Source organism: Apodemus sylvaticus, chromosome X (genome assembly GCF_947179515.1).
Source record: "Apodemus sylvaticus chromosome X, mApoSyl1.1, whole genome shotgun sequence".
Classification (NCBI taxonomy): Eukaryota; Metazoa; Chordata; class Mammalia; order Rodentia; family Muridae; genus Apodemus; species Apodemus sylvaticus.
Genome location: NC_067495.1, coordinates 133,844,486 through 133,872,017, shown reverse-complemented (window position 1 = coordinate 133,872,017; position 27,532 = coordinate 133,844,486). Strand labels below are relative to the sequence as shown.

At 41.3% G+C, this 27,532-nt stretch overlaps 1 protein-coding gene across 2 annotated transcripts in view; it reads right to left on the bottom strand.

Moving 5' to 3' along the window:
* Window positions 1-734: 734 nt before the first annotated feature.
* Slc9a6 (solute carrier family 9 member A6) overlaps window positions 735-27,532 on the bottom strand; it is a 59,133-nt gene continuing 32,335 nt past the window's right edge. Inside the window, exons 11-17 of one of the 2 annotated variants that reach the window (XM_052171814.1) lie at window positions 24,628-24,739; window positions 23,087-23,240; window positions 18,712-18,801; window positions 17,633-17,663; window positions 13,996-14,075; window positions 10,591-10,696; window positions 735-3,399 (exon numbers count right to left, since the gene is read on the bottom strand). In XM_052171814.1, the coding sequence (XP_052027774.1) occupies window positions 3,127-3,399; window positions 10,591-10,696; window positions 13,996-14,075; window positions 17,633-17,663; window positions 18,712-18,801; window positions 23,087-23,240; window positions 24,628-24,739 (846 nt within the window). In that variant the 3' untranslated portion in view covers window positions 735-3,126. The remainder of the gene's footprint in view (window positions 3,400-10,590; window positions 10,697-13,995; window positions 14,076-17,632; window positions 17,664-18,711; window positions 18,802-23,086; window positions 23,241-24,627; window positions 24,740-27,532) is intronic. The other variant, XM_052171813.1, reaches the window with a different exon arrangement.

The window sequence follows — 27,532 nt, the reverse complement described above, 5'->3', positions numbered from 1 at the left end:
ATCTAGCCTGGTGGACTGAATAACTAGTGGACTCTTAGAACTTTCATTGGGAAGCACCTACTGTAGGACTTGTACAGACCACAACCTGTAAGCCATTCTAATAAACCGTGTGTGTGTGTGTGTGTGTGTGTGTGTGTGTCTTGCATGTATATATGTTGCTATTCTTGGTTGTTGATTTGACTACATCTGGAATTAACTAAAAACCTACATAGTTGGGCACACATGTGAGGCTTTTTTCTTAATTAAATCATATAAATTCTGTAAGTTTCATTCCTCTAGAGAACCTTGAGTAATAGAAACTCTAACCCACAAAACACCTCATGGGCAAAGAAATACCTAACTTTAACATGAAAGATTTCATGGTCATGCTTTGCAGGCAAACCTGGAACTGCCTTTCTACCTAACCCAGTTTCACGGCCATCCTACCTGCTGTACCATACAGCTATTTTCACAGCATTCTCGGCTATTGTGCTAACAAGCTACAAATCAATGTAATGGAACTTGATGGTTTTGACCAGTATTTGTTAAATGGCACAATTGTGACCATGAGCAAATACATTCATTCACCCTTATGCCTAAGCATCCCAACTCTGCCACCTCATAAGTTTTCTGTCATGTTTCTTTTTAAAGCACCAGTCCTCCCCCCTTTGCCAGTATGTATATAGGTAGAAAAATAAATGAAGTCAGCATTCTTTATGCCTCTCTAGAATAAACTGTGACTCAAATAACAGTGAATGGTTATTTGCAAGGCTATAATTTTTTTAATGACAGATTTTCCTAAAAGAAACCACTATAACATCTTTCCAAGTACTCCAAGGGAAAACAAAAAGCACATAAAGATTAGAAGTCTAGTACTTTAACAGCACGCTGCCAAACACAGACTAGGATAAATGCCAAGAGATCTTAAAAAACAACTCGGAGAGATGCACTGTTTGAGTCAATCAAACATGAAGGTTCCACAAACAACAGAAAAACAGGTCCACAAGCAGTTCACTCATGCACGATGGTAACTCTCACTGTACTTCGTCAAAGTGCATTGAGATGCTTAGTTCTAATGACTGTTTCAACAGAGATGCTTTTCTCTCTGCATGGGGATGTACACAGACAAGAAAGGGGAAAAAATCTTCCAGATGAATACATAAGTACAACAAGCGTCGTTCTCCTTTGATAAAGTACTGAAGGCAGATTTAGTGGACTCAAGCGTTATCAGTTTCCTTAATGAGAACTCTTATGCATGCTAAAATGAGACAGGTTACATAATTTTTCATGCTAAGTATTTATAGCCATTTTCGTAAGGTGAGCTCAGTAACCTGACAGAATAAAAAAAGATAGTAGTTAAATCACTGTATACCCTTTTACAACTTGAACAACTTTGTGGGTCAATGATGCTGACATTCAAAGGCCCTCAGACATACATTAATAAGAAATTATTTACTGCATGAAGAGCCACGCATCATATAAAACGTACACTTCACAGGAGGAGTTCCTGCATAGCAGGAAAGTCACTACCACTACATAACAAATGGCTATGCCAACAGTCAAGGCTGCCACAACAAGTACACCATGAGAATTCCTTTAAAATCTCAAGGATTGTTGGCAATGGCACAGAAGCCTTTTGAGAGTAAGTGCATGTTTTGTTTGGAAGGGCATTTTTCAGTGGAAAATTTGAACATCACACAAGTAATTAAGTTTCTAATTGGGTTAGATTTAAGGCAATGCTACTCGGACCCAAGGGAGAAAAATCCACAAAATTTGTATTTTTTTCTCCTCAATCAGGAACAGGTCAGAATCAGCATCAAAAAGTATTTCCCCTTCCAAGTGTTCAATGTACCTTTAGGTATTTGCAGCATTACAAAATAGAAACCACTTTCATACAATGACTATGAAATGAAAATTTGTTCTGTGCTCTTCCTCAAAAACCATCAAAAAGTATCACATGGCAGCTTAGGTGTCTATTATTAAAAAGCAACATGACAATGAAGACAAGCACACCCACTTTACACCAAGAGAACCCCTTCCAAGGCGCTGCAGGGCACTGCATTCCTTGTACGGCGGCCTCTGGTGTAGTACAGAACAGTTGTGGGTTCATAAATTAACTTTTTAACATCAACTATCAACTAACAAGTGACCATTAAACATAATAAGTTTAAAATTTTTACATTTTGCTCCTGTTTGGCTGCTAAAGAGCAGCGATTTAAGTTGATATATATAAAAAAAAAAAAACTTCTGGTGACAAGGCTTGCTATACACACAATGAACATAATCAAAAATGAAGCAGCAATTACATTTCCTATTTCAACTTATCTGGTATAGATTATTTACATATTTGGGAAGAGAGACCCCCAACCCACCATCCTATGGCCCATGCCAACTTGCTCCAGCTCCCCCAAATCTGTAACAAGTGCTCTGAATGACATACACCTGTACTTTGGCTAAGCCAGCTGGATGCAATTCCTATGGTCTTGGTGTGAAAGAAAAGAAATAAGGTCTCAGAGGTCATTTGTAGCCTTCTTTCTCAGAGCATCAATGTACTGTAGTCAAGAAATCTGTTCTTTCACATCAATGGGGGAAAAAACGGCCCCCACACTTCAGTCCCCAACCTGAATGGGGTGAGATCAAAATGCCATCAGCTCCTTGCACCACAAAGGGCCACCAGAGAAAAGGGAAAGAAAAAGTCACAACAAAGGCAGCAGCAATCAACAAAAGTTTTTCCAACAAAGGAACCTCTCCTCCCTGGGTTCCCGAGGGAACAACAGCTCCCCTTCCCTCCCCTTCCCTGCCACACACAAATTAACTCACATCACAAGAACTTGGTACTCAGATAAAGATAGTCAATTTGTCACTTTTTATACTTTAACTGAAATATAAAACTAACAGAACACACATCACTGGGAAAGTAAGTTTCTAAAGCAGATCTGGCCAATATATAGTAAAGCCAGCAAAACTTAAGAGAACAGTTTGTCACAATCTGCCTTGTACAGGGTATGTATATTCTTCCTTTGCCATATAAACGGCATTTATATAGCTTACACATTCAGAGACATGCACTAGGACTTGTAGGTAGTACACATTTCGTCACAATCACATGTGCAAAGTTTACAAACCACTAACTGAGTATCAGAACGCTTAGGCAGGACTGTGTCTCGTATCATCTAATGAATTTAATGCAGGTTCAGAATCATCCATCGGAAGAACCAGGCGTGTCCCACGAATGACTAGTTCGTGGTCCCCAAACGTAAGCTCCCGGTCCAAGGCATCTTCAGAACTGTTGCCCATAAATCTCCTTGGGGCGCTGGCTGTTGCAGACTCAGTGTTCACAGTAGAATCCCCATATGTCAAACTGATATCACCATCATTGAGAATGAGATCAGAGTCATCATCTTTCAACTGCTCCTGGTTCTGAATACAAACAATAAAAGGTTTAAGAGCAGTTAAGAAATGAAAGAATCCAAGCCGTGTATGGTGGTAAGGTAAGGTGAGCTCTTCAGAAAACCATTCCCAAAAGGAGATAATCTGAGGACACCTGATTAAAGTGTCTCCCTGCTAGCCTACCATACTCAAGTAAAATCTCAAGTCCTAGGCTTGCCATTAAAGACAATGTGATTTGTCCCCATCACCAGCTGCCTCTCCCACTCCAGCAACCCCTTGCTGTGCAGGGTGGACTACAGCAGTGACAACTAGTCCTCTCTCCAGTCTTTCTCTTACCTCCCAGCCAGTGGGCATGCTGTCCTTCCTTCCCTTTCAAGTCCCTAGTCCTGCGCCTGACCTACTCCTGGCAGGCTTTTCTGATCTTTCAGCTCTGCCCTGGGTGTCCATCCTGTGTGCTCCTACAGTGGCTGGCCCTTAGCCCTCTGCTTGCGAGTAGCACTCACTCCTCCACATTAAACGCTTGCCCTCATGGATCTTAAAAGTCATTTCTCTGTGGCCAGGGAGCAGGGAAACAGAAAAATGTTGTTAGGATACAAGTACTTCTCCAACATCTGCTGTCCCCTGAGTTTTTCATCTTAGCCATTCTGACTGGTGTGAGGTGGAATCTCAGTGTTGTTTTGATTTCCATTTCCCTGATAACTAAGGATGCTGAACATTTCTTTAGGTGCTTTAGAGCCATTCCAGTTTCCTCAGTTGAGAATTCCCTGTTTAGCTCTGTAACCCGTTTTTTAATAGGGTTATTTGATTCTCTGGAAACTAACTTCTTGAGTTCTTTGTATATGTTGGATATTAGCCCTCTATCAGATGTAGGGTTAGTAAAGATCCTTTCCCAATTTGTTGGTTGCCATTTTGTCCTATTGGCTATGTCCTTTGCCTTACAGAAGCTTTGCAGTTTTATGAGGTTCCATTTGTTGATTCTTGTTCTTAGAGCATAAGCCATTGGTGTTCTGTTCAGGAACTTTCCCCCTGTGCGCATGTGTTCAAGGTTCTTCCCCATTTTCTGCTCTATAAGCTTCAGTGTATCTGGTTTTATGTGGAGGTCTTTGATCCACTTGGACTTGAGCTTTGTACAAGGAGACAAGAATGGGTCGATTTGCATTTTTCTGCATGCAGATCTCCAGTTGATCCAGCACCATTTGTTAAAAATGCTGTCTTTTTTTCCCACTGGATGGTTTTAGCTCCTTTGTCCTATATCAAGTGACTGTACGTGTGTGGGTTCTTTTCTGGTCTTCAATTCTAGTCCATTGATCTTCCTGCCTGTCTGCATACCAATGCCAAACAGTTTTTATTACTATCGCTCTGTAGTAGAGCTTGAGGTCAGGGATGATGATTCCCCCAGAATATCTTTTGTTGTGGAGAATAGTTTTTGCTATCCTGGGGACGTGGGGAAAGAGGAACAATTCTCCATTGTTGGTGGGATTGCAAGCTGGTAAAACCACTCTGGAAATCAGTTTGGAAAATCCTCAGAAAATTAGACATAGTACTACCTGTGGACCCAGCTATACCACTCCTGCGCATATACCCAGAAGGTGTAATAACCCAGAAGGTTTAACATGTGTACTGGCTGGTTTTGTGTGTCAACTTGACACAGGCTGGAGTTATCACAGAGAAAGGAGCTTCAGTTGGGGAAGTGCCTCCATGGGATCCGACTGTGGGGCATTTTCTCAATTAGTGATCAAGGGGGAGGGTCCCCTTGTGGGTGATGCCATCCCTGGGCTGGTATTCTTGGGTTCTATAAGAGAGCAGGCTGAGCAAGCCAGGGGAAGCAAGTCAGTAAGAAACATCCCTCCATGGCCTCTGCATCAGCTCCTGCTTCCTGACCTGCTTGAATTCCAGTCCTGACTTCCTTTAGTGATGAACTGCAATGTGGAAGTGTAAGCTCAATAAACCCTTTCCTCCCCAACTTGCTTCTTGGTCATGATGTTTGTGCAGGAATAGAAACCCTGACTAAGACAACATGTAATAAGGACACATGCTCCACTATGTTCATAGCTGCCTTATTTATAATACCCAGAAGCTGGAAAGAACCCAGATGTCCCTCAACAGAGGAATGGATACAGAAACTGTGGTATATAAACACAATGGAGTACTATTCAGCTATTAAAAAACAATGAATTCATGAAATTCTTAGGCAAATGGATGGAACTAGAAAGTGTTATCCTGAGTGAGGTATCCCAGTCACAAAAGAACGCACATGGCATGCACTCACTAATAAGCAGATGCTAGTCCAAAAGCCCAAAATAAACAATTTATAATTCACCCAGCACAGGAAGCTCAAGAAAAAGGAGGACTTAAGTGAGGGTGCTATGGTTCCTCTGAGAAAGGGAACATAATACAGGAGCAATAAAGGAGACAATGTGTGGAACAGAGACTGAAGTAAAGGCCACACAGAGACTGCCCTACCTGGGGATTCATCCTATAAACAGTCACCAAACCCCAACACTACTATGGATGACAAGAAGTGTACACCAAAAGGAGCATGGCATGGTTGTCTCCAGAGGGGCCCTGCCAGAGCCTTACAAATACAGAGGCAGAAACTAGCAACCAACTATTGGACTGGGCTTGGGGTCCCCAATGGAGGATCTGGAGGATGGTCCAGAGGAGCTGAAGGGGTTTACATCCCCATGGGAAGAACAATGACTTCGGACACCCAGACACCCCAAGACTCCCAGGGACTGAACCATCAACCAAAGGGGTACACGTGGTTCCAGCCAAAAATGTGGCAGAGGAATGCCTTGTTGGGCATCAGTGGGAGGAGTGGTCCTTGGTCAGGTAAAGGCTCAGTAGAGGCCCCCAACAAAGGAAAACGGATGGAGGTGGGGGTGGGGTGGGAGTGTGTCAGGTAGAGGGGCATATACATGGAGGCATGGGGTAGGAGGAGGGGTAGGGAAACTTTGGGGAGGGGGGCTTTTGGGAGGGGGGAAATTGGGAAAGGTTTTACCATTGGCAATGTAAATGAAGAAGATACTCAATTAAAAAAAATAACTTTTCCATTGACTTTTTATTTTAATCTTTGAATATTTAAGGAAATGTATAGGAATAGTAAAATTCTGATAGCAGAAACGCACACACACACACACATACACACAAATGAGATAACATTTGAAATGTAAATACATAAAATATCCAATTAAAAAATAAATAAAAATAAAGAAGTTCAAGGTCATGCTCAGCCTTAAAATAAATTCAAGGCAAGCGGGCTACATGAGATCTCTCTCTCTCTCTCTCTCAAAAAGTATACTTGATACAGTTCTAAAAAATGGGGAGAAAGTCAACAATGTATAGCCTCATTTTGCAAAAAAAAAAAAACCCATATGTGGATATAGAAATGTCTGGAATGTCATTCAACATAACTATTCCATGTAAAAAGTTGCTGGTGATTTTTATTTGTGTATGCATGGGTGCATGCATGGGTGCATGCATGAGTGAGTGTGTTTGCATGTATGTATGTGTGTGTGTGTGTGTGTGTTTCTGCTATCAGAATTTTACTATTCCTATAAATTTCCTTAAATACTCAAAGATTAAAATAAAAAGTCAATTGAAAAGGTAAGTCCCACCCTTCACAATAGTCACAAACAATATAAAATACCTTGGTGTGGCTCTAATCAAGCAAGTGAAAGATGACAAGAACTTCAAGTCTCTGAAGAAAGAAATCGAAGAAGGTCTCAGAAGACGGAAAGATCTCCCATGCTCATGGATTGGCAGGGTTAATAGAGTAAAAATGGCCATCTTGCCAAAAGCAATCTACAGATTCAATGCAATCCTCATCAGAATTCCAACTCAATTTTTCATAGAGTTAGAAAATGCAATTCTCAAATTCATCTGGAATAATAAAAAACAAAAACAAAAACAAAAAACAAAAAACAGGATAGCTAAAACTACTCTCAACAATAAAAGAACTTCTGGGGGAATCAGCATCTAGGACCTCAAGCAGTACTACAGAGCAACAGTGTTAAAAACTGCATGGTATTGGTACAGTTGCAGCCGGGTAGATCAATGAATAGAATTGAAGACCCAGAAATGAACCCACACACCTATGGTTACTTGATCTTTGACAAAGGAGCTAAAACCATCCAGTGGAAAAAGAGCCTTTTCATCAAATGGTGCTGGTTCAACTGGAGGTCAGCATGCCCAAGAATGCAAATCAATCCATTCTTCCTGTACTAAGCTCAAGTCCAAGTAGATCAAGGACCTCCACATAAAACCAGACACACTGAAACTAATAGAAAAGAAAGTGGGGAAGACCCTTGAGCACAAGGGCACAGGGGGAAGTTTCCTGAACAGAACACCAATAGCTTATGCTTTAAGATCAAGAATTGACAAATGGGACCTCATAAAATTACAAAGTTTCTGTAAGGCAAAGGACACTGTTAATAGGACAAATAGGCAACCGACAAATTGGGAAAAGATCTTTACCAACCCCACATCCGACAGAGGGCTAATATCCAAGATATACAAAGAGCAAAAGAAGTTAGACTCCAGAGAACCAAATAGCCCTAGTAAAAACTGGGGTACAGAGCTAAACAAAGAATTTTCAACTGAGGAATATCGAATGACTGAGAAGCACCTAAAGAAATGTTCAACATCCTTAGTCATCAGGGAAATACAAATCAAAATAACCCTGAGATTTCACCTCACACCAGTCAAAATGGCTAAAATCAAAAACTCAAGAGACAGCAGGTGCTGGCAAGGATGTGGAAAAAGAGAAACACTCCTCCACTGCTGGTGGGATTGCAATCTGGTACAACCACTCTGGAAATCAGTCTGGCAGTTCCTGAGAAAATTGGACACAGTATTACCTGAGGAGCCAGCTATATCACTACTGGGAATATACCAAAAAATACTCCAACATGTAACAAGGACACATGCTCCACTATGTTCACAGCAGCCTTATTTATAATAGCCAGAAGCTGGAAAGAACCCAGGTATCCCTCACCAGAGGAATAGATACAGAAAATGTGGTATATTTACACAATGGAGTACTACTCAGCTATTAAAAACAATGAATTCATGAAATTCTTAGGAACTGGGTGGAATTGGAAAATATCATCCTAAGTGAGGTAACCCAATCACAGAAGAACACACATGGTATGCACTCACTAATAAGTGAATATTAGCCCCAATACTTGGGATTCCCAAGACACAATTCACATATCAAATGATGCCCAAGAAGAAGGAAGAACAAAGTACGGATACTCTGGTCCTTCTTAGAAGGGGGAACAAAATACCCACAAAAGGAGTTACAGAGACAAAGTGTGGAGCAGAGTCTGAGGGAAAGGCCATCCAGAGACTACGCCACCTAGTGATCCATCCCATATACAGTGACAAAACCCAGACACTATTATCGATGCCCACAAGTACTTGCTGACTGGAGCTGGGTATAGCTATCACCTGGGAGGCTCTGCTAGTGCACAACAAATACAGAGGAGGACACTCTCAGACAGCCATTGAACTGAGCACAGGGTCCCCAATGGAGGAGCTAGAGAAAGGACCCAAGGAGCTGAAGGGGTTTGCAGCACCATAGGAGGAACAATGATATGAGTCACCCAGTACTCCCAGAGCTCCCAGGGACTAAGCCATCAACCAGATAGTGCACACGGTGTTACCCATGGCTCCAGATGCATATGTAGCAGAGGATGGCCTTGTCTGACACCAAAGGGAGGAAAGGCCCATGGTCCTGGAAAGGCTGGATGCCACAGTGTAGGGGAATACCAGGACAGGGAAGCAGGAGTGGGTTGATTGGGGAACAGGGGGAGGGACCAGGAAAGGGGACAACATTTGAAATGTAAATAAAGAATATATCTAATAAAAAAGTAAGAGTAGCTGGCAAGAAAAGGAAAGTCATAGCCACTAATCAGCTGAAATCACTTCCTGTCTAATGTATAACTAGTTATAATAAACCTAACTAGTGTCTGCTATTTGGTTAAAACAAAGCTTTCTGGCTACTTTGCAGATCAGTAGGGACTCTTTAGCACCTTCTAATTAACTTTCTTTTAAGTTTCAGGTTTGGAAAAAAATTTAAAAAGGCATATTCCTTTTGATCTAGCAATATCCCTTTAAAATCAATTGTAAGTAGGGTGGTGGTAGCATACGCCTTTAATTCCAGCACTTGGGAGGCAGAGGCAGGTGAATTTCTGAGTTCAAGGCCAGCCTGATCTGCAGAGTGAGTTCCAGGACAGCTAGGGCTACACAGAGAAACCCTGTCTCGAAAAACAAAAACAAAAACAAAACAAATAAAATCAATTGTTCATACTTATAATTTATACTCCTGAACAAATTTATGTGTAAAAGTATATTTTAAAAAAAGCAGTCACTGTTTGAGTACTGTTTGTAACAGCATAAATGACACAGGCATACAGACAAATGCCACCAAATGGTGCTGAAGAATCTACACATCAAGACTGACAGCAAGGCATCAGAAGCTAAGAGAGACGCATGGAGGGGACTGATCCTGCTTCTGTCTTAACTTCAGACTTGTAGCCATTTAGTCATCATCACAGCAGCTCCAGGAAACTCATACAGTGATGTGTTATACTGCTCAATGCCACACTATACATAGTTGTCTCTTTTTTGTTTGTGAGCTTCCCCCCCCATATATTTTTTATTTACATTTCAAATGATTTCCCCTTTCTCCCCACTCCCTGAAAGTCCCATAAGCCCTCTTCCCTCCCTCTGTTCTCCCATCCACCCCTTCCCACTTCCCTGTTCTGGTATTACCCTATACTGTTGCACTGAGCCTTTCCAGAACCAGGTTGTTTGTGAATTTTTAAAGGTTGCTGGTGGCAGGTTTGTTTGTTTTGCTTGTTTGTTTGTTATTATTAACTTTTCTTTTTGGTTTTTTCAAAACAGGGTTTCTCTGTGTAGCCCTGGCTATCCTGGAACTCACTCTGTAGACCAGGCTGGCCTTGAACTCAGAAATCTACCTGCCTCTGCCTCCCTCTCTTGGATTTTACACCTCAAAGACCGAGAAATGCAAACCAAACCAAAATATAAACAGAAGCCTAACCCATAGAACAGCTAAAGTAAACTTGCTAAAGAATTCAATTAGTATATAAAAGCTGCTTACTTTGGAACAAGGTTGTGCCTGCCTTGGGTATACAGCAAGAACCTGCCTCAAGACAACAGCAGCAAGTGAATAACAAGTAAATAAATGCCACTTACTTCATACGCTTGGGGGCTGGTCAGGCACCTGGCAATTGGCCCGCAGCAGGCTGGAAGCGTGGTCGTCAGAGGAGGCCCACTGTGGGTCAGCAGGGGCTTCAGGTAGCTGTGCACACAGGGTTAAGGAAGGGCTGCACTCATCTCTGCATGTATTTACAGCAACAGTGACCTTGTTGTTGTTACAGTGCTCTGCAAGTGCTCTACTGACTCCTAAACTACAACTTAGTCACAAACAATTCACTGTATGCTATGCTGGCCAAAGCATGCTGACGACTTCAGAGCCTGGCAAAGGGTCTCACACACGCAGGCTCATCTCATTGCCATACTACAGCAGGAAGACAGCAGACGGTGACCTTTTCATTATCTTGATTTCACAGACAGGGACACTGGCACACAGGTCAATGATCCACCTAAAGCCACACAATTAAGGAAATGGGGACAGATCTGCTAGCTGATACTGGTCTGACTTTTAACTCATGAGCCTGCTGTGTGACACCCTATTGTTTTTCTACTTTTAGGAACTGAAGGAACATAAGCTCATCCTGAGTTTGGTACTAAAAAAAATAAGAGGGAAAATAAAGGATAATGGTGCTCAGAGGGAAGAATTAATACTGCAGTAGTGTATCCTAGTAAAAATGCTTCTGATCATTCTATGGACCCTGAGTTGAATTTCTGCATCATGTTGCTTCAGTTCCTACAAAGCTTGAAGGTGAAGGAAAAAAGAAAAATGAAATCCCAAGACTTAAGACAAACAAGTTACATATCATGAACTCCTATATCATAGATCCTCATTACAATAGATTTAGTAATTCATGGTGATTGAAAGGAGGAAAACACAGAGAAAGCATGCAGAAAGGACACACAGCACATTCCTGACACTGTACGCTGAGAACCTGGGGCATGAAGCTCAGTTGTAGAGCACTTGCCCAGCATACTCCAGGCCATGGGCTCAATCCCCGGGCCTCAGGAAAAGTTATCAGCGCCCCACAGTGGTGCACAACCAGGAGTCCAATGCTTGCAAAGGTAAATTCACCCCCAAAATAATTAAAATAATTTAAAGACAAAGTGTTGAGACTGGTGAGATGGTTCAAAGGGTAAAGGCAGTCGCCAACAAATCTGAGAAGCTGAGCAGCACCCCAGGATCCACAGAGGAGGCTGAGAGAGCCAACTCCGTCTTCCCATCTGAACAGCACATTCCCTCTCCCAACATACATAAACACAATGTACGCATAAACAAACCCTGAAAAGACAACATTTATACATGCCTGTATTAATAAATCCTATACATGATGGAAGTTTTCTCTACAAATACATTCTGTCTACACAAAGCCACTCGAAACAGAAATGATAAAGTCTCAGAATGTTGAATATAAAAATAACTAAGAGCCAGGCGGTGGTGGCGCACGCCTGTAATCCCAGCACTCTGGGAAGCAGAGGCAGGCGGGTTTCTGAGTTCGAGGCCAGCCTGGTCTACAGAGTGAGTTCCAGGACAGCCAGGGCTATACAGAGAAACCCTATCTCGAAAAACCAAATCCAACCCCCTCCCCCCCCAAAAAAAACCAAAATAAAACACTCCAGTGCTTGGGGTTTGTAAAAAAAAATAACTAAGGTCCTGTCTAATACTACTGAAAAAGGGATTTGATACATCAGATAACCAAATAATCTGACTAAAGAGTCCTGTGCTTAGCTGGGTGGGGTGGTATACACCTTTAGTCCTAGCACAAGGGAGGCAGAGGCCGGCAGATCTCTGACTTTGAGGCCAGTCTGGTCTATAGAGCAAGTTCCAGGACAGCCAGGGCTATACAGAGACCCTGTCTTCACACACACACACACACACACACACACACACACACACACACAAGTCCCGTGCTTATTAGAGAAATAAAGGACTGGGCATAGGGAAACATGCAGACATAGGAGGATCATAAGTTTAAGGCTAGCCTGGGCAAATTAGTCAACAACAAAACAAGGAGTGAGGAAGAATGCTTATCTCCTAGCACAGTGCCCTGGAGAGCTGAGCCTGGCTCACTGAATTTTGGCCATACACAACCTATGGCTAAATTACACAGATGCTCAGCTTAGGTACAAAGGCACAGAAATAATAAATATAATGTATTTAAAGGAAAATCAAAATCAGATATATCTAATTCATGTTGAGAGCACTCAGAATTAGAGTTAGTCCTCTGTGAGGCCTGTTAGGGGAAAGTGTTACTGATGGACGAGAACACAGGACACCTTCCATTGTGCTACAAATACACAGTCAGTAGGTACATGGGGACAGATGTTGGGCAAAATTCATTAAACTACATTCTTAAGATTTGCATACTTCATTGTATTTAAATTACAACTCTATTGTAACATTCTAGCTAAATAAAGGAACTGAAATCCAGACCGATGAAAAATTAATGCTACCAGGCAGGGCTCTGGGTGTAAAAATGACTGGAGTCTAGTTTTTGTTGTTTACTCCTACAAGATTATATAAGAAAGTAAGTTCTTTTTCTAAACTGGAATCATTTAAGTTATTTTGTAAATTATATAGAAAATGTAAGTTTTATTCTAGAAAACCAAAAATTATTAAATATGAGGAATGAAATAGCCCCAAGAGATATGGGAATGGCATACATCCAAGATGCTGGTAATGGAACCAGAAGTAATGACATAATCTTGAAACAATTTAAAAAACCAAGGCTCTCACTCCCTAATGGGAGCTTTAATGCCACAGATATGCTTGCATTTTTGAACACACATGGAAATTTAATTTTAAAGTACTTACAAAAAATGGAGGTGAAAATTTAGTATGCAGAATATAGTAAATGGCTTCTAGTCATGAGAGGAAGTGTATTTTTCCTAAACATACAAGGTTTATGATCACAAAGACGTTCTGCATTGAGAGTATTTAGACAGACGCCCTTACCCCAGCTTCCTGGGCAGTGCAGTCAAGCACACTGCATTTCACTTCAAGCTCCTGTTCTTCCCTAAGGCTTCCATTCAAACAAGTACACAGGATTCTCTCAATTATCCCAGGGACATCAAATACTAAAGTTTTCTATATAAGTAGATCTGTCTCTAAAACAAAAAGCTATGCCATTTAGGCTGTGGATTCTTTCCATAATAACCAATGCCTTTTGGTTCCCTGGGTTTGCAGAGGAATTCATTAGTGGGAAAGTCCTTCTCCAGTCCACTGATGGACAGAGGTAGGCTTTACATTCTGCTTCAGGAAGGCAAAAAACGCTGTCCTAGAGCTGTAAGTGCAGCTCAGTGGTAAAGTACGCGTTTAGTATACTGGGTTCCTCCCCAGTACCTTTGCACACACACAGATGTGTTGGTGTTCACACATGCACACATACATGCAGAATGAATTGTTTCAGAAAACTCTACTCATCCATATTTTATCAGTAAGGATACTTATGATCGAAGTTGTACCACATCCGAAAGAGCCAGGCACTCTCTGCTTTGGTGGTTCTCCGTTCGTTGTCAGGAACACCCTGCAGACAGATGATACAGCAATCAATACCAAAGATGCAGACAGGCTTATCTAGAACCACTCCTTTGTACAATCAGAAGTAGAGACTTCATGAAAGATAGTGTCCAACACAGGTGACATTAGAAAATCAGGGGCTTGTATACTACAGGTTTGGTGTAGGAAACTGAAATGGTTTCCTAAGTATCTCTGTGACTCAGGGGCTTGCTAATTTATGACTCTATTGCCAGTTAAGAGTCCATGTGGGGTCAATTAAAGAAAAGGAGGCTATAAATTTGAGAGGGAGAGAAAGGAGGGAGGGTGTATAGGAGACGTTAGAGGGAGAAAAGCAAAGTGGGGAAACAATATATAATTATAAAATTATTATAACAAATCAATATAGGGCCTAAGGCGATGTCTCTATGAGAAAAGTACTTGCCATGCCAGCATGAAGACACAAGTTCAAATCCTCAGACCCACATGAAGCTAGGCATAGATAGCAACAAGTCTTGGAACTCAAATACTAACAGAATGAGATAGCTAGGGAGTGAAGACAGGAGACTCTCTGGAAGCTCACAGACCAGCTAGCGTGCTATACATAGCAATCAACATCAAAGAGGTCCTATTTTGTTCTACTGAAGGTTGCTCTGATCACCACATGTACTGTGGCACATGTACATACACACACACACACACACACACACACACACACACGCACACACATACACACACTCATATTAAAGAAAAGCCAGTATGGGTTAATTTACCCCCTCAGTCTGAAAGACTTCCACCACCCATACAGTGGCACCTATAGAAGAAAACACCTCACCCTATCTGTTAAGAGCTGTGTCATGGACTTCAAAAATAACTGGAGTTATCAAAGTTGCTACTATGTGCAGAACATAGTGTCAAAATGAAGACAAGAAAATGCTATGGTAGAGCTTAACTGGCGGGGGGGGGGGGGGGGGGGGGGAACTAACACAGCAAGCAGGCAGCTTCTAAACTAGCTTTCAAAGATACGAACTGCCCTTATTGTAACACGGTATGCTCAGCAGTCAGGCACGTAGCTTATCTAGCTCCAGTCCTGGCTCACCGACATTTACTAGTTTGGGCAAACCTCCTTCATTCTCTAGGCCTGAATTTCTTCATGTATAAAATACATGCGTTACAAATTCCCAAGGCCCTTTCCAGAACTTAAGTTCCATGGTTTTGTGATTTTTTTCTAAGGGCACAAAATTTAAAGTGTGAGTTTTGTCTTTTTCCCCAAATAGCTTACTTTTCGCCTCAACATGGGTCAAGACATACACTAAAAACTATGAGAATATCCGAGAACATCACATATGCTTACAAGTACAAAAGAACTCCTGAACTTCCCTATACAGTATTAAATTTCTCCTGCCTTCACTTATTTTCTTGTTTAATTTTTGATGCTGAGGCTGGAACCAGGACCTCATGTAAACTAACTATCCATTCTACCAGAGAACTATATTTCTAGTTCATGAACCTGCTTCATTTAAAATTTTTGTCCTTCTTTCTTTTTTAGATCTATTTATTTCATGTATGTGAGTACACTGTAGCTGTCTTCAGACACACCAGAAGAGGGCATCAGACCCCATTACGGATGGCTGTGAGCCACCATGTGGTTGCTGAGCCGCTCATGGGCTTAGCCATTGAGCCATCTCTCCAGCCCCCTTTACTTCTTTTTAATTTCATCTTTATTAGTAGCACTACTTTTATTAGTGCTGCTGCTGCTGCTGTGGTGTGTATTAGGGGTTATCTTCTTCAAGCATGTGTTCTAGGAAGCTGGGCGTGGTGGCGCACGCCTTTAATCCCAGTGCTTGGGAGGCAGAGGCAGGCAGATTTCTGAGTTCGAGGCCAGCCTGGTCTACAGAGTGAGTTCCAGGACAGCCAGGGCTACCCAGAGAAACCCTGTCTCGAAAAAACAAATCCAAAAAACAAACAAAACAAACAAAAAAAACCCCAACAACAACTATGGTTTCCAGGGATCGAGCCCAGGTCATCAGACTGCTCAGCAAGCTCTCTTACTCACTGAGCCATCTTCTTGGCTCGGCTTTCACTTCTTGTAAAGCAGAGAACCTTCAGGTCTTACTGTTTAATTACTGTGGACTCCTAAGCGCCGTATGGAGTCTTCCCCAAGCTTCAGAACAGACATAGTAAGTATTACTGAGTAAACAATGCAAGCAGAGGTTCATTTTTTAATCGTATTTCTTTCTCTGTCTCTGTCTCGCTCTGTCTCTCTCTGTGTGTGTGTGTGTCTGTCTCTCTGTTTCCCTCCCTCCCCTGTGTGTGTGTGTGTGTGTGTGTGTCTGTGTGTGTCTGTGTGTTTGAGTGTGAGTGTGTGTTTTGAGAACAACTCTGTGGAGTCACTTCTTTCATTCCACATTTTCATGGGTTCCAGGAATCAGACTCAGGATGTCAGGCTTTTCTAGCAAGCACATTTATCCACTGGACCACCTTGCTAACGTCCATCCACAGGGTTCTGACGGCAAATAGAAATATATTTGCCTGTTTACCTGTTTACCACGACTGGCAGTCACCTATTTGCCTCTTTCCATATTTGTCCTCTGTGGTGACAAGGGTAACAGGACTGTGTCGATGGAGTGTTTATGACAGAGACAGAGGCCCTGACACACCATGAGCCCCTGGACCCATCCCAGAAACTTACAAGGATGGGGGTGCACATAATCTGCTTTGCCCAAGGAATTCTACTTTAAGATTCTGACCACAGAACAGGCAGCTCCTTACTATATCACACACACACACACACAGACACATGCACACAGTCATCACTCAAAATTAGCATTTAGGAAATGAATTGAGTAAATGATTTCATTTAAAGCACACACTGTAGAAAAATAGGCTACGACTTGTTTCAGAAAACAATAGGAATTATGTTTCAAATGGTATTTTCCATCTTCAAAAACCTCATGTGTGATTTCTCATTTAATGTGTATAGAGAATTACTTATTCTGTAGTGCTCAGAAACCATTAAAAAGTGGGTGGAAAATACCAGAAAAGGGTGGTCAGTCTCGTGAGGGCAGACAGTTATACTGCCCTCAGTCCACAAGTCTGGAGCTCCGGAAGGAAGGAAGTGAGGAACTGTGTTGAAAAGGCCAAGGCTTAGGGTAAGAGAGTGTAACCCCCAAAACATGCAGGGGAGACCAGCTGGAGACTCAGAAGCTTCAAGGCAGTTCTCAAGGGCAGCTGCTGGCCATCCAACTTGAAAGTAACACAGGAAGAGCAGCTGGAGCGGGACTGACATCACAGACCAGCCTTCATGCGCAACCAAAGTGGAAAAAGCCTCCCCGTGCCAGGGCACTCACGTGAACACCCAGGATGGCCACAGATAGGAAAGCTGTCACCCTTGATAGCCACTTACAGCCTAAACTATGGCTCTGTTTCTATGGAACAGTGAGAAAAGCCAGAAATGATGTCAGCTAAAAGCCGAGGCAAACAAAACAGTATCAAAAAAAGAGGCATGAAGTGTAAGAGAGAGAGTTTTGTTTCCAAACGACTGAACGTTGGGCAGAAATGCCAGGGACAACACACGCACATATTTACCAAATGTTCTTGGTCTGAATCAACACCAACCCTAAAGGAAAAACACAAAGAGCAAATGAGAATTTTGGTCCGATGGAAGGTCTACCCACAGACATACATTGTCAGGCAAATGCGTTTCTCAACACAGAAGCTCCAGAATGATCACTGTTCTCTCTTCTCTGGCGCCTGCCGCTTTCTTTAGCAACAGCTTTGAGTCTAAGGCAAGCAGGGCAGATATTCTATTTCTAAAACCTCACTTACCAGTTTCAGTAAAATAGCACTTCTTCTGAATGTCAGTCCACTCTAAGAAATGACGGAGAGAAACACTACCCCAGTTGCTCAGTAAGAATGATTAGAAAGTTTCACAAACAAAAAAGGTTCACAAAGCTGGCATACTGCTCTCATGGCGACATTGTTAGGATGACAGAAGAGGGGCCTGCAGGGTAACGGATGGACATTAGCCCTGGTTCCTCATAACTCCTGTGGACCTACATCAAATTCCTTCTTTGGACATCCCGGGGAACATGTTCATTAGCCAGTTTTCAATCTCCTCTCTAGTCTAAGAACTTGCCAGCGCTGTTCCTTCTCCTACCCTGCCTGTCAGGTCTCTCCTTGCCATCCATCCCTGCTGTTCCAGTCTCGTTGTGACTCATGGGTTCTGTAGAGTAAGCCTTTCCAGCTGCCAGGCTCTCCCTCAGAGTTAACTCTGCAATGCATGGAACTCTTTAGGTCACTGTTTCACAGAAGCTTCTGAGAATAGCTCGTAAACCTTAATCCTTTTACTCTAAAGTCCTTTGTAGGACACCAAAACTTCTCAACACACTAGTAGTCACCCCTTCCTCCAATCTACCTAGCCACCCCCCACTGCAGTCATTCTCTATCCCACTTCTCCCATACCTTTGTCCACTCCAAGAGTCAATACTGTTGTGGCGCATGCCGCTCGTTCCCTCAGGTGGCAGCGTGTGTGCCCTCATCTTTCTAACCCCTTGTTAAGTAGTTGCTATATGACATGTCCACACAGAATCACCTCCCTTTGTGCCTCTGCAGCCCTTTCTAAGTTCTGTATTAGAAATACATCACAGTACAGTATAATTATTTACCTGTCCGTCTCCCCAAAAAGACTGTGAGCTCCTTGAGGGTAAAGGCCATGTCTCAATTCATCTCTGTATCCCCAGAGTCTAGCATAGTACCTGACACACAATAGGTGCTCAAATGTTTATTGATTCAGTTACCAACTACAGACAGTACAGACAACACAGAAGTACAGGAAACTGTAGCAACATCTGCAAAGACAACACTCAAAAGAGGAAAATGATACAAGACTACATCTGGAAGGTGAGGGAGTCATGGTCAAGTATTTGAAAACAGGTGGCCACGACCAGATTCAAAACTCAAACAAAGGCTCATTTGTTAAAAATGTCCAGAACCATGTTTAATAGCTTCCCAGTCACATTGGACTCTAACCACATTCATGCATCTCAAGTGACACCTAGTGGTCAAGATGATAGGACACTTAGAACATTAAAATTGCACTTTATCCAAAACCAATGTAATAAACATTTACAGAGCACTAATAATTTGCCAGGCACTGTGCTAGGCACAGGGCATAGACATGAATTAAACATGGTCCCTGTTCTCAATGGGCTCACAGACTAGTGGAGAAACAGACCCAACTGCAGCAGACACAAGAGTCTGCCATTAAGGCAGGATGGTGTCAAGACTTCTCCAGGATAATTTCTAGCTACCTGTGTGAGTTCAGTGATTCTATGTGGCCCTAAGTACAATGTGTCTAGTATCAGCACAGTGTTCCTGCAAGGATTAAATGAGAACAATGCACTGCAAACGTTTAAAGTGCTTGATGCATGACTAGTGCTAAGTGGTAGGTAGCTCTTCTAACAATATTGGATTACAAGGATGAATGGGCTAACTGCTGTGATGGACAGACCCAATGCTACACAGCAACTCCAAGAAAAAAGAATGGGATGGGGGAAGGGTAGTAGTGTCAACTCTTGAGAATGAAAGAGAATCCCAGGCCAAGCAAAGGCTCAGAGACAAAGAAACGAAAAGCATGTGTGCTAGCGAAATGATAGGGAGCCACATGTGACTGTCACACATGTGGAAGGATGCACGCTGATTAACTCACTGGGTACCCTCTGCTTCCAAGGCAGGGAGACTTGATCTTATTACACTGGAAATTACACCATGTCTTTCCCCTGCTTTATTATCGTCAAGATCCACACTGAATTTTCCAACCCAAAGTCTTTCCTATATACTACAAGACCCTACATCAGAAGGGAAACCACAGCTCTCATGCACACCCAGTGGTAAATAAAGGCTTGTTGGAACACAGCCATACTACCTGACCCTGCATCACCCAGATCTGGGTAGCTGAGACAGAGATCATGTAACTAGGGAAGTCAAAAAGCTTCCTTATTGGTCCTTCACGGGTAGTTTTCAGAATCCCGATCTCTTCGGGTCTGATCCACGCACGTGTTTTTCTACTTACCATTTGATCACTCTCACCATCGTCAAATAGGCCGCATCTGCTCCTCCCTTCAGCTCTTTGCTACTGATTTTTGCCTCTGTCTGGACTGCTTTTCCTGGTCATTGTTGAACTGGCAGGGTCTTGCCACTCAGGCAGACTGAGCTCAAATATAAGCTCTCTGACGAACCTTCCCTGACTTCTTCATGTCGTACACACCCCATTTCCAGGCACTATCCCAGCACCTTATTTTCCATCCCATGTAGTAGCATCTAAAATTGTCTTGCTCATTTATTTATTAACTAGTTTATTATCACTTTCCCCACTAACTGTAACAAAGAACTTCTCTATTTTTTTTTTACTGCCACTGACCTTTTGAATAAGGTTATTTCATTTTTTTTAGCACTACCAGCACTTTGAACCAGATAATTCTTTAATTGTAGGTCTAGATAGTAGTCTATTCAGTACCTTGTAGGATACTTAACAGGATGCTGGCCTCTGCCTACTAGATAGCAATGGCAGTCCCTTCTCCTAGAGTGACCATCAAAAATAACTCCAATATGTAGTCAAATATCCCCTGAGGATACAAAATAATCTTCTAAGAACCAGAGGGTTGGAGGTTCCACCAAATAGCGAGTGCTCAGTAAATATTACTTGAAATATTGTGCAAAGAGCTTTGCAGATGCTAGCTCACCAAATCCTCGCAACTCTGGGAAATAGGTGTCATGCTGCAGATGTGGAAACCAAGGAAGAAGGAAAGATCAAGAATGCAAAGGTTAAGTTTGGATGTACATGAATCTTCAATAGTCCCAACTTATTAGCCACTTCAAAGTTTAACTAAAAAGTGTGGGGGCAGGAAAGAGATGCTTAAACTATAGCCTTTGCCTTTACTCCCAAATATAGGTAGAAGGAAAACCCAACTATTTAGGCTTTAAATGCCAATATAAAGGTAACTAATAATAATTACAGCAATAGGAAATGCCACAAAATACTGACATTCTCTATTTATGTTGATTATTAAGAATTTACTAACAGTTAAAATAGAGAAAATTGAATATTTGTGATATAATTATTGAGTAAATGTGATATTTTAAGCCAACACATACTTAGAAAAATTCAAACAATAATGTGAATTAAAATGTAAAAATTAAGACTATATGTCTCACAATTGTTTGACATGCTAGTCTTCACTGCATTCAAAAAAGTATCAGTGAGGACTATAAAAATATACGGCCTCACTTGAGGGTGGAAGGACATGGGCGGGACTAGATGAACAAAAGAGATATATTCCATTAATCAGAACATATTTAATATTAACATAAAGCTTGTTCACAAACAGGCCAAAACACTGCAATAAAGCAGGAAACCGAGTCACACCCTAAGACATAAAGGCAATGGGTATAATTAAGCCTCCAATGTTGCAGCTAGGCAGGTGAGAGGGTCATCCAAAGAGCTTTCACATATAGTGATGGGGACAACAGTGAATGGGGTGGGGTTGTTTTCTCTCCTGGGGAGCATGGTAGTGCAGGGGACTTGTTTGCTCCTTGTAGAAGACAGCGAGAGGAACACAACTGACTGCTGAGCAGCTTGTCTCGGCTGACTCGCAAGCTCATTTACTGTTTCTGAAGTGTCTTCAGTTACAAGCTTCAGAGAAAAGAAGGTTAGTCCTTCCAAGATGTATCACACTCATTTTTTGATGTACCATGGCCTGAAGGAAGCAATAGCATAGGTTCCTCTGTGTACCGTTTAATTATCGGCATGATATTGGACAATTAACAACCTTTTAAAGCCTATTGGGAAGCAGTTACTATGATTAGATAAACATGTTAAAGACATGGAATGGAATGCCTGGCACATAGTAGGTGCTTAATAAATGTCAAGTCTTCCTACAAGTAATAAGCAGCATTATTAGACCATTACTGAATGTATAAAAGCATACATGCTGCACTGTATTGTCTACTACACAGAGAAATAGCACAAACAGCACAAGGGATTAAGACATTAACATTCTCTGTGTAAATGAGGGCTAGCTTATCTTTGCAATGATAAAATGTAAAATAAATTAAAGAAGCAGATGAAAGATTATCTAATAGGTGAAACACTGTTTTTGAAAATGAGGCTGGAAGCTCAGTAGCTCTTAATACCTCTGAAGTTTCAAACACAGAAACAAAGGCTTCAGACACTGGCTGCTGTATCCATGGAAACAAATGCAGAACTCTTGAGATACAAGAGAGCTTTCAAACTGAATACATTAAGCAGGACACACTGAAGATCATGACTGCAGGATTTTGGCCTTGGTTTGTTTGTTAGGTTGGAAACTGTGCTGATCAGAAAGATGAAAAGGAATAGTATCTTCTGGTATCCGTTGAATCTGGGGTAAACTGGACTCACACACTGCTGATGGATTGGACCTGGTAACCTGACCAAAAGCCTTAAAAACATGCATAGCTTATGGAGCAATCAATTCCACTTCTAGAGATGCACCCTAAAGAAATAATTAAACAGGAACATGGTCGCACATTGGCTTCAGAGCATTCAGTTGTTTAGTAATAGTAATAGCAAAAGCCTCAGATGCAAATGGAAATAGTCAAAGCCTAAAACCAATATAACATTTCTACAACAGAGATTTGATTAAATTAGCCAGGATGCACACAGCTATTCAAATAATATGAAGATATTTACCAGTGCAAATGACCATGCTATAATAAATTTTCTTCTATTACCATATTTCAAAACCAGTATGAAAGAGCACTTTAGTGCTGCCTGTTCCCTAAAATGCATAATATGTCCAGAATAGACCTTTTCAGAGTGAGAGCAAGGCTCTTCAATTCTTGTACTTGGAGTTTAATTTTTTCTATATTCTGTTATTTACTTTTGAAGAGGGAAAAATAAAAACTTAGATTTTCCAAAGCTTAAAATCTTCTCATGACAAAAACTGAAAGTGAATTGAATCAAAATGGAATATGGAAATGAGGTCCTCTGTTCCTACTTACCTTATATGCAGGCATGACAACATGGCAGTGGTGCCACCACCAAACACCCACACAGTAAAAAACACGATCAGAAGTGTGGTGCTGAACATCATTTGTCGTGCATAAGTGGCAGTATCTCGAATGGCCAAGGCAAATGCCATTGCACCACGAAGCCCTACAGGGAATACAAGTGCTTCTTGAATAACTCATCACCAGTGCTGACTATATAAGCTCAAGCGATAGAAAACAACCTCAATATTTGTGAACATGTAGAAAATATGAAATAATGTTAATATACACAAAGAATGATCAGCAGATTTAGCATATAATACTGACTTTCACTGATTAGTTTAATTTTTCAGACAGGGTTTTGCTAACATAGCCCGGGCTGTTCTCAACTTCACAGTCCTCCCGCATTAGTGACCCAAGTGCTGGGAATGCATGTATCTGCTACCACACCCACAATCTCTAAACAATTCTTTACAATTTAGTAATTTATGCAGAGTGAATTCAGTTTCTACTGTTTTCACGATGCACAGAAGGGTGTAACCCCTGCCACCAACAAGACTGAGCATTTTGCTTTTCCTGTGCAACCTGCTTTGTGCTGCCTGTTAGCCCAACCTCTTCATCACCCTCACCTGCTCGCCATCACTATTATTTTGTCTTTTTAAAAAAAATATCTTATCAATGGAATCATACATATAAATTTTAAGACTGGTTTCTTTCATTCAACATAACATTTCTGAGACTCATCCATGCCACTATGTGAATAAATGTTTGTTTTTATTATTTAGTGATTTTCCCACAGCACAGATTTATCAGGTCCTTCCCTGCCCCATTTTCTCATTGCAATACAGACAAATGCCAGGTCTGGTGGTACAGGGCACTAATCCCAACTACATGGGAAGCTGAGGCAGGAGAGTTCAAAGTAAGTCTGCACAACTTAGACCCCACATTAAAAAGCAAAATGTTGCTGGGTGGTGGTGGCGTATGCCTTTAATCTGAGCACTTGAAAGGCAGAGGCAGGCAGATCTCTGTGACATTTGAGGTCAGCCTGGTCTGCAAATTGAGCTTCAGGACAGTCAGGGCTATATAGAAAAACCTTGTCTCAAAAAAACAACAAACAAACCAGCAACAGCAGCAGCAGCAACAACAACAAAACAAAATGTTTTTTAAAGGGGAGAGGCTGGGGAAATATAAATATAGATGATACTGATATAGTTATCTTAATAGTAGATTGTTTGCTTGGTATGCATGGGATACTAGGTTCAATCCTAGTACTGAATAGGAAAACAAGTAAGTTATTTTTCAGGTTTTTGGCCATTATGGCTAGAATTCCTATCAACATTTATTTGCAGACTTTTCTGTAAAAAATCTATTCATCTTTAACTTCTGTACTTTGTGTGACATGAATTGGAACCAAAGAAGCTGCATTTGAAAAGTTCCCACAAAAGGCAATGGGAGATTTTTAAGAAGAATTTTCTATTTGAGGATGCAGATTCAGTGTTTCTGACCCTTCCTCATAGATTGAAGGGTAGACACAAGAAGAAATTGAAACTTACCAGCAAACATCATCATGTGTTGAAAATTTGATCCAATCTTACTTCTTCTACCCAAATTAAGTAAGAGAGACAAGGGGTAAATATTGGCAGCTCTTCCCAAGAAAATAGCAATCTAAAATCATTAAGAGGTCAAGGATCATTTCCTTTCCTACTATTAATTTAAACGATACATTCAAGGTGGTGAACAAGCACTCTGTCATTGTATCTACACAGTATCTGGAATACTGTCAGTATGACTGGGGGACCGTCAGTTGAATTCGTTTCACCTAAATAAATTGAAATTGAAATAATCACAACATGTTTAGTTGCTACCAAACTTGATAGTGCATGTCTAGCATGTAGGAAATTCATGAAGTGAAGAAAAGAATGTATAAAAGAGGGCTTTCTCTATTACCACATCACAAACTCACTCACTTTCACTGAAGTGATGATAGGATGAAGGGTAATGCTGGCTAAATTTCCCTTCCTAGGAACACAAAAATGGGCAGTTCAGCCACTTCACACTGCTGCAATTCCTGCAAAGCCCAGCTGGCTCTCACTAAATGTACACTTGCAGCCTGCAAAACGTTCAGTTTTCATGTCAGTTCAGATGGGTTTTCACTAAGAAACAGTTTGGGTGTCTTTTTCTCCATCGTTGTCTACAGAAACCTGTGCCTTGTAATGGCAAATTTTACTGCAGGGTTTGCAGTGCCGTCCCTACATTTCCTCAAAGGAACAGAAAGGGAAATATAATATTCAAAGCAAAGCATCATGGTCGAAACAGTGCTGATGTAAAAACTATTCAAGGAGACTGCAGTTACTAAGGCCAAAGGCAAAGGAACTCCATGTAAGAATTAGCTGGGCATTAGAAGTAGAAGCAGAAGGGAAGGAATTCAAAGTTGGCCTTGTCTGAAGAGCAAGTTTGAAGCTAGCCTAGGCTACATGAGACCCGCATCTGAAAAATATCAAATGAAAATCCAAGAAGAGAGAAAAATGATATGCAGGCTGATGGAGTTGATTTCCAAGGAAATAGCAGTTAACAATACTAGCATTCTCATATAGCCATTTATCACATAAGATTTCTTGTAAAGAAAGAGTGCTCACATCATGGTGGTCCCATCTAATTATAATAGAGCTAAAGGTTCTTATTGCCTAATGACTTCTTAACATTATTCATGTGTCTATGCTGATGCTGGCACAAACAGATCTACTTACTGTACTGTCACTCATATATAAGAACAACACATACAATTGTATGTATTACATAAAATCTGGTAATAAGGGACTGTTATGGGTTTACATGTTTACTATATTATAGTTTCTATCATTATTTTAGTGCACTCTTTCTACAGAAAGTTTAGGCAAAGGAAATGGCTCAGAAGATAGAGATGCTTGCTGCTAAGCCTGAAAACCTTAGGTCACTTCCTGGGACCCACACAGTGGAAGGAGAGAACTGAATCTTGAGAGTTGCCATCTGACATCCAAATGTATCCCTGTGGCATGTGCAAAAAACATTTTACTGTGAAACAATGTTGTTACACCAGCAACAGTCCTGTATATCTTATGTTCATCAAGTAACTAACTGAATCAACAAGCTTCTTTCAATAATTGATGATATCATGGAGGTTTATGTAAATATGATGCTCACACAATGGCAAAACTGCCTGAAGACACTTTTTCTTAAATATATCCCTACCTTTAAGCAGTGTATGACCATCTACATATACTGCAACTGAACAACTAAATAATTGGATGGAAGGTGCCAGCACTCAAGTTCTTTATGGTTGGAACAGACATATGTGTGTATACATGATATGCTATATACCATCCTCTGTCCATGGACACGGTCTGGAAGAAAGAACACCCGGTGTCCTAAGTACACCCAAAGACTAGATCTTGGTTTCAAATACCATTTTTTCCCAATAAAAGAAAGCAGAGCTCCTCGGAGAAATGGACAGTTCTTGGACTACAGGGGAAAGTGCACAAGATGAGCAGAAGCATGTTGTAGTTCCAGAAGGGCGGAAGGAAGGGCTATACACATTCCTGGGCCATGATGACAAGGCACCAAACGGAAGCAGAGTTCTACTGAACAAGCTCCCGATGGCTACCGCTGTGACACTCTGAACACTAGAACTTTTTAAAGTATTGTAAATAATCTGGTATATTAAGTAATAACTATTATTCATATAAATAATAAATAAACAATGCTATAAACAGCTGAATCAAACATCAAGTGAGGGATAATAGATAAATCTCCTATATGCCACAAGTATTTCTGTAAAAATTTAGTCCTAGGGAAGATGAAATCTAATTCCATACTCTTTAAATCTGGGCTGCATGGGGAGACTTTTTCCAAGCAGCAAAAGGTAGAAAGAGGGGCTGGAGAGATGGCTCAGCGGTTAAGAGCACTGACTGCTCTTCCGAAGGTCCTGAGTTCAAATCCCAGCAAACACATGGTGGCTCACGACCATCTGTACGGAGATCTGACTCCCTCTTCTGGAGTGTCTGAAGACAGCTACAGTGTATTTAAATAAATAAATCTTTAAAAAAAAGATAGAAAAACACAAGTCAGTTTGTAATGGGAAAACTTGTCAGCCACATGACTAAGACTAGCATTGACTTTACCATGTTAATAAACAGTAAATGTTAATGATGGTAACTATACTTTATTTCCATAGTATTCCTCCCAAAGAATATATATGTAATCCAGCACAATCTTTGGGGGAAACATCAGACAAATTTCAATTGAGGAACACTCTATGAAATGCCTGGTTAAAACCCTCAAAATTTTCAGGGCTCATTAAACTAAGGCACAACTGAGAAACTGTCAGTCAAGTGGATCCTACAAGGCAAATGTAATGCGTTGTCCTGGGTAGGCCCTTTACATAGCAGAAACACACTAAAGGAAGGCCATGAGACTCGGGAT